At 55.3% G+C, this 7,524-nt stretch overlaps 2 protein-coding genes across 2 annotated transcripts; both read right to left on the reverse strand.

Annotated features, from left to right (window-relative positions):
* Window positions 1–957: 957 nt before the first annotated feature.
* On the reverse strand, window positions 958–3,245 carry SPAAR (small regulatory polypeptide of amino acid response). The gene is made up of 2 exons (XM_067743969.1): window positions 2,993–3,245; window positions 958–2,496 (listed from the first exon to the last, which is right to left on the reverse strand). The coding sequence occupies exon 2, from the start codon at window positions 2,156–2,158 to the stop codon at window positions 1,931–1,933; it is 228 nt and encodes a 75-aa protein (XP_067600070.1). The 5' UTR covers window positions 2,159–2,496; window positions 2,993–3,245; the 3' UTR covers window positions 958–1,930.
* A 3,012-nt stretch (window positions 3,246–6,257) lies between these two features.
* Window positions 6,258–7,040, reverse strand: HRCT1 (histidine rich carboxyl terminus 1). The gene has a single exon (XM_067743967.1). The coding sequence runs from the start codon at window positions 7,038–7,040 to the stop codon at window positions 6,711–6,713; it is 330 nt and encodes a 109-aa protein (XP_067600068.1). The 3' UTR covers window positions 6,258–6,710.
* Window positions 7,041–7,524: the final 484 nt, after the last annotated feature.

A 7,524-nucleotide genomic window follows, 5' to 3' on the forward strand; every position in this document is an offset into this window, starting at 1 on the left:
TCCAGCTGAAGATGCCCAACCTAGAACAGAGCTAACTCTGCTTGAGATGAGAGAGAGGCTGAGGCCCACTCTTCTCTCCCCTCCCAGGTCTCGCACTGCTGTCTCTGCCCACCTGGAGCTCCCGTGCCCGTTATTTCTTTGTCCCTGGACATGCTCAGCCACCTCTGACTGGTCGGTGCACCTCTGAGAACAGGCCGCAGCTGAGCTCCTGTGGAGATGCACCACCCATGACCCCTTCAAGGAAGGACTTCAGGGCCAGCCTCAGCTGCAGAGCTGCTTTGCCTGAGGTCAAACTTGGGAGGCTGTGGGGGAGCACTCAGAGACAGCAAAGGTGGGGGGATATTAAGGGCCTGCATCATTATTTGTCTCCTTCCTCTGTCTAATCCTGCTTCCTCCTCCTGCCCTCACACATGCTGATCCCTATAAACATCTGGCACCCCAAACTCTGTCTGGGCTTCACTTTCAGAGAACATGACCTGAACAGTTCACTCCACTCAACTGAGGACGTCCAGGTCCTCCCTGCAGTCGGTACCCTCCACATGCTCTATGAAGGCCCTGCTTGCGGGCTCTAGGGTCCAGAGTGACCAAGACGCGGTCGCCAGGAGCTCCTGTCCCTGGGCTGTGCCTCTTCCCTCCCCATGCTCACCCCACACCACCCGCCTCCACGCCTCTCCACCAGCCTGACTCTCTCCCTGTCCCCTTACCCTTCTGCACCTCTGCAGCCCTAAGCCTCTCTCTCTGCAAGTCCTTCCGTGGCCAGAGTGGCCCATCCGGGCACCCTCAGAGGCCAGACCTCCTCGCAAGGTCAGTCCTGCCCCCTTCAACAGGCAGGTCCTGGGAGAGTCATTCCTTCAGGGCTGGCTGGAGACATGAGTCAGGAGACTCAGAATTCTGCAGCCTTCAAACCATATGCTAAATACGGCCCGGCATTTATTTCATGGGTGCAGAGAAAACAGATTTTCTATAAATAAAAACTGAACATCTATTTATTTGTGATGCAAACAAGAGCTTTGTTACATACTGTCAATATAACATAACATTTTAACTTATTCAAAATTAACTTTCAGTTCTGTCATTTGGAGTTCTATCATTTTTCTATCATTCCTGAGTGACACAGGTCACTTAGTCTCTAAGAATAGAAGTGACCTATAAGAATATAGTAATAAAGTCTCATTCAAAATATGTTTCAAAGTCTTCTTTCTGGCTTTCCTGTTAATAAAACATCTTGTACTTTCTGTGACTCTATTTTTCTCTTCTGTTTCCTTTTGTGATTCCCCAACCCTGATTCTTGGGAGACCCATAAAAGGATATGCATTTTCAATTATAAAATACATTGCCAGTTCCCAGGAAGCATCACTTTGGTTTCAGAATTTCAGGGCTGATTTCAGGTAACGGGTAGGAGGCAGATCTCAGGGGTGGGCTCTGCAGGATGTGCACAGGCAAGTAGCAAAATGACTCAATTAGAGGAACAGATAAGTTTGTAAAACTGTCCACTGAGGGCGCTGCTTCCTCTAGTGGCAATAGAACCAGTTTCATAGGCATCCTGGGATAACTTGAGTTAACCAACACTCTGTTCACTATAAAGTCCAGTGATATTTCAGTTCACCGTGAAGCTCAGAAGAGCTGGCCCACCATACCACCCAGCTCTGCCCGGTCACTCAAGCTCCGGACCTCTCCTAAGCCCCATCCTGTGGGTTGGTCCAGCTGAGCTCTCAGGGGTCAGAGCTGACTCCCACCTGGCCCCATCACCATGGATCTCCCAGACTGGAGGCCATGGCAAGCTGGGATGGGATGGGACAGGGAGTTTTCTGGATACAGGCAGGGAAGGACAGGAATGCCAGGCTTGAAGGAGTGGGTCAACAGAGAAGGCTTGCCGGGGGGGTAGATGAGTCTGACCACCAGCAGAGCAAATCCTGGGGGCTGGTAGGTCTCACATGAAAGTCCAGAAGTCCCGGACACCCGCCACTGGCTGGACATGGTGACCTGGCCCCGTGGAGAGAGAAGCCTCCTGGCGAAACGTGGCCACCGTGAAGCTGGGGTGTGGGCCCCCCTGAGAATCCTGGGTCCTTGAGTCACAGCTCAAACAGCAGAGGATGCAGGTGATGGCCACGGTGACCACGAATAGCACGGCCACAATTCCAATCACTGCCGTTTCCATGGCCCCGTTTGGCCACTGACCCACTGAGCAACCCGGGATGCGTCTCAGACCTTAGCTCCCCATCCGAAGCGAGGGGCTCTTGGTGATAGCAGGTACCCTTGCTCCTCCAGCTGCTCCCCCGATGGTCTTCTAAGAAGATATTGGTCTGAGGCCCTGGCTGGTGCCCCCTCTGGGCCGTTGGGTGCCCCACATGGCTCTACTCCGATCTCAGGGGGTCTCTGTCACTGTTTTCTAAGCCTCGGGCCAGGTTTCTAAGAGCCATGGGCAACTCCCCTGGCAGCTCTGGAAGAAGCACTGTCCTGAAAGATGTGAGCTCAAGACTCCCTGGATGCAGGGGGCTGGAAGGAGAAGGCAGAAGACTTTGCTCAGAGGGAGCCTCACTAACCCGGCCCTTTGATGACGCATATGGAGTTCATGAGTGTTTGTACACTCAGACAAAAGACAAAATACTCCCCCCGTCCTGTGGATCTGAGATGAGCCCAGGCTCCTCCCCTGGAGGAACCTTGGGCCAGTCCTTGAATCAGCCTATCTGCTGCCTCTCAAACCCCTGGCCCTGTGCTGGGGGCAGGGACAAAAGTGGGGAGGAGGCAATGGCAGCTCTGGGCCAGATGCAGGGAGTGCTGCTTGGAAACAAGTGCCCTTTCATTCGGCCTCCTTTTCTGCACGGGCTGGGAGAGTGCTGTTGAGATAAGGCAGGTCATGCTCCGGGAGGGATATCTGAGTCCTTCAGTAACTACTGTGGGCTCCTTAGTCCCCCTCCCCGGTCTTCTGCTCCAGCCTCCCCTCTGCTCCAGGCAGCCCTCCTCGCTGCCTGCTCGTGCTGTGAAAACTTACCCTGGGCTCCGCGAGGGACAGCTCTGGCTGTACGCAGTGCCGTGGGCTCCTGGCCCGGTGGCCACCCCAGGGGCCAGGCCATGGCACACTCATTCCCAGGGTACTGCAGCCTTGGTCCTGCCTGGGACGAGGCTCTGAGATATCTGAGCGGCTGTGAGCACTTCCTGCATTCCTTCCTCCAATTGTGAGTGAGGGCCCAGGACCCGCACAGCTGCCGGCCCCCTTGGTGACTGCACTCACCCCACCTCACCCCCCATGCACACCCATGCCACTCCAGCCCTGCTCCCTGCCAGGGTGTCCACTTCATCGACTCAGGGGAGGGGGTGAACCAGGCCCAGGCCATAAGTAAGTCTGCCAGAAGGGGCTCCATCCTGACTGTCACTCGGTCACAGCCCTTCCACAGCCAACACCTCCTGAGACCACCACCACTTCCGGAAAGTAGACCGGGTTATTAGCCTCACTTTACCCAACCTTGGAGAAAAGGTATGTGAGAAACAATAATTCCAGGTACTAGACACCGTCAGGCACTGTCTAGTATCATGGTTCCAGCAACATTGCGAAGTGATGTTATCTCCATTTCAGAGGTAACAGTGCCCATAGTCACAGAGGTTAAATGCCCTGCCCAAGGCCTACTGCTAGTTAGTAGTGATAACTAGAGTACCAAATACTCTAGGAGGGGCTTCCTCCCTTTCCTCTTAGTTCGATGCTGTCTCTAGGTACCACCAGTCCACAGAGCAGTTGCCTCCTTCTACAGTTTTACTGACCAGAGTGCAAAGGCCCAGGGAGGGCCAAGGCCTAGCCCAGGGTTACACAGCCTGGGTCCTTGTCAATTTCTCCAAGGCCCAGTGAACTTTCTTTGGTACTAGTTGTAGGAAACTGCCTACACACAGAATGGGAGAGTGACAATTCCTAGTAAATGATACCCTGCTAAATTCTCTCTCTTCCCTTTTCTAAGATGACCGGACACCTACACAGAGGAGGAGCCTGGAGCCAGTGGGGGCTGTGACAGGAAGCTGGACACTTTGAATTATTTGTATTAGCTGGGGCGACCAGAAGCAGGAGACAGGAAACATGATGAGCCAATCTGTGGGGCCTGTGGTTTCAGACTGAATTACCAAAATCAATTAGTCAGTTTGGGAGATGGAGGGCACCAGGGGAACTGCTTGTCCTAAGGGTTTATTCCAGGTATTTTCTCTTCTTGTGACTTTTGTAATCCTATGATAGACAGTCTCTGCCTATAAGCCCCAGATGCAGTGGGGCTCCCAAAGATGTCTACCACTTAGACACACATCTGTCCTCCCAGCATCCATCACTGTCTACTGGTCAGAAGAAAGACCACGCCCCATACATTCCATATATATATATTTTTATTTTCTTTTGGCCTTACCACGTGGCATGTGGGATATTAATTCCCCCACTAGTGATCGAACCTGCACCCCTTACAGTGGAAGCTCAGAGTCTTAACCACTGGACCACCAGGGAAGTCTCCCATACATCCCACTGATATTAAAAAGGGAAAAGGTGATGGCAGGCATCCTGGTTCTCCCAGAGGATGCTCGAAGCCACACTTAGGAAAGACAGGCCAGCCAAGGCTGACATGGGGCTCTGCAGAGGGATGGGGGGCATGGTCCAAGCCAGCAGGCTACAGACCTCCACACACCCCCAACACTGGGGAGATAGGGTAGGAACACAAGCTCCCTCAACAAGGCCCCAGGAGCTCAACGGCCTAATCCTTGCAGGGTCCTACTGTTATACCTGGTGTCCCTGAAGCCCCAAGCTTCTGGCAGTGGTTATTCCAAGCACATTTACTTTTCTAGAGAGCGTGAAGCTCTGGGAATCTTTCCTGACCATCTGTTGTGTGGACTGGTCCCACCCTGGGCAGTGGGGAGCCCTCAAAGAGTTCTCAGTCCTATGAAGGCAGGGGCCTTTGAATCTTGCCGTAAATCTCTAGGGAAAGAGAGTGTGTTCAGTGTGCCAAGAGAAATAATGATAACAACAACAACAATAATAATAATAAATTGGAAACCCATAGGAGTGAGTAACAAATTCGTCTTGGGCAAAGACACAGAGAAGGGAAGGTGCACGGTTTTCTGAGTCTGAGGACTGGAGCAGTGCGGATAGGACAAAAGGAACACAAGTAGGCACAAAACAGACCAGGGGGCCTTGAATGGCCAACCAGAAGGCCAACAATGTCCTTAGACTTTGTTCTAAGGACAGTGAGGAGGCTATAGTGTGGGGACGCTTCACAAAGGGGCAGGGCTGGAGGTAGGCAGCCCAGAGGGCCTGCAGCAGGAGTCCAAGCTGGGGATGAGCTCAGGGCAGCCGTAGGGGGAGGCGAGGGGAGGCGGGTTCAAAAGGCACCATAGACCCTGATCCACTTTCCCAAGCCTGCAGTCTAGTCCAGCTCTCAGTGTGAATTTGCCTCCCTCTCCCCCTTCCACCCCTTCCCATCCCAGCCCTCACAGAGAATCCACCAGGAAATAGAAAAGAAACAGGACATTCTGTTCCAGTGAGTCAGTCACCAGGCCCCGGGACTTTCTGGCCTGTTCTCCAGCCCCTCCCCACCACCTGGCCTGGCCCCCAAGCCTCTCCCCTCCACTTCCCACCCTGGCTCACAGGACTTCCTTCCTCAGGGAAGGCCTCAGAACAAGATTTCCTTCCTCACTTTGGAATCCCGTCAGCTGTTCTGGGGTATTTGGGAACAGGCCTCCAGGCTTTGGCAAGATGTTTCTGTCATCTATCCCATTTTAGGGAAGAGGAAACTGAGACTCCCTTGAGGTGAGCACTCTCCCAAGGCCACCCAGCACCACACCCTCCCTCCCAGACACAGCGCCAGCCACACCCAAGCACGGGAGGGGTCAGGCTGGCTGGAGACTCAAGGCCTGGATAAGAAACCCTGACCCAGTTACCAAAGAAACATTAATTCAGCACAGCCCATGGAAGGGGGCTTCTGCAGTTCCAGAGCGCAGTCTGCCCTAGAGATGGACTGAAGAGAGCCCTGGAGGTAGAGCCCAGGGGCCAGCCTGGACGGCCTCTTCCCCCTCTCTCTGTCTGGGCAGGGCTGCCTGCAAACCCTAACCTCCCCCTCATCAGAGCTCAGGCCCCAGGCCTTCTCACCTACTGTCCTCAGAGCCCTGCAGAGCCGCCCAACCTCCCCCGCTGCAGGGCCCGCACCAGGAGAGGAAGGTCCTGGGCGAGGCAGACAAAGGGCTGGCCACTCCCTCCCTCCCACTTGAGTTACAATCAAGAGCCTCTTCACAAAAGCTTCTTAGTGGTTTTTATTTTCTTGTATTAAGGCACCATTGACTTGATTGTGCAGCCTCAAGCTACGTTCTGCAAATGAAAGGGCGTTACCAGGGCACCTCCCAGCTACCGCCCTGGCCAGAGGCCTGGTTGTTTGGAGAGAGCAGGGTACACCTTCTGTGCATCCCCACACCCCTGTGCACCTGCACCAGACTGGCCGTCACTTCTGGTGCCCGTTGGGACTTACAGTCACAAGGTGGTGTCCGCCCCCGAAGGACCACCACCACCCCTGCTCTCAGCCCCGTCAGGGCCACCCCTGGAGCTCTTCAGTCCTCCGCCTCCGTAGCACACGGGGCACAGTAGGCGAATGAAGCCCAGGCAGGTCCCGACGTTCACCGCCGAGAGGTGCCCTTCTGCACGGGAACCTCGGGGTCCCCGCATCCTGGTGATGGTGGGGCAGGCTGCCATCCAGGCATCAGCGGCGGCCTCGCTGGGCCTGGTGGGCGTGGTGGGCATGGTGGTGGGCAAGGTGATGGTGGTGATGGAGGGTCGCATGGGGCATGTGAGGCACACGGCCAGAATAACGGATATGGTGCAAGCGTCCCAGGTGGCCCCGGCCTGAGGAGATCGGAGGCTGGGCCCACCGGACTCGGTTTCTCCTTGCAGCAGGGTGGTTCCTCTCCACGTCAGTCTCCTCCTGTCTGCAGTAAAAGCAGGCGGCCAGCAGCAGCAGCAGCAACAGCAGAGCCACAGCAGCGCCTATGATCAAGCCCACGAGGGTCGTGCTCCCCAGGAGGCCCAGCATCTGGGAGTTGACAGCGGCCTCCGCTCGGTGGCTCCTCGCTGCTTCCTCCCCTTCGGCAGCCTCTGCTCAGCCCTCACAGTCACTGGACTTTGTTTTCTCAGCTCCTGTGGGCTGGAGAGCAGCCAGGGAATGTGGGTGCAGCCTCTTTGGGCTGGAGCTGCCAGCCAAGGGGAGGCCTGGCCACTGTTAGCTCTGGGGAGGCCCACAGCGAGGCTTGGTCGGGACAGAGGAGCTGAAAGGAGGGGCTGCGGGGTGGGGAGGGGCCAGAGGCTGGAGATAAAGAGTCTAGGCCCCCAATCCTGCTGTTTGGCCAAGTGACTGGGCCAGCTCTGTCCCCTCCCTGGGCTCCCTCCTCTCTTACTGAGAGCACAGCACATGGGTTCTCGAACCACATGACTCACTTGCCCTGTGATTGTGCACAAGTTTCCTAAACTCTCTATGCCTCAGTTTCCTCATCCGTAAAATGGCTCATTAGAGCATATTT

Source organism: Pseudorca crassidens, chromosome 7 (assembly GCF_039906515.1).
Source record: "Pseudorca crassidens isolate mPseCra1 chromosome 7, mPseCra1.hap1, whole genome shotgun sequence".
NCBI classification, from domain to species: domain Eukaryota; kingdom Metazoa; phylum Chordata; class Mammalia; order Artiodactyla; family Delphinidae; genus Pseudorca; species Pseudorca crassidens.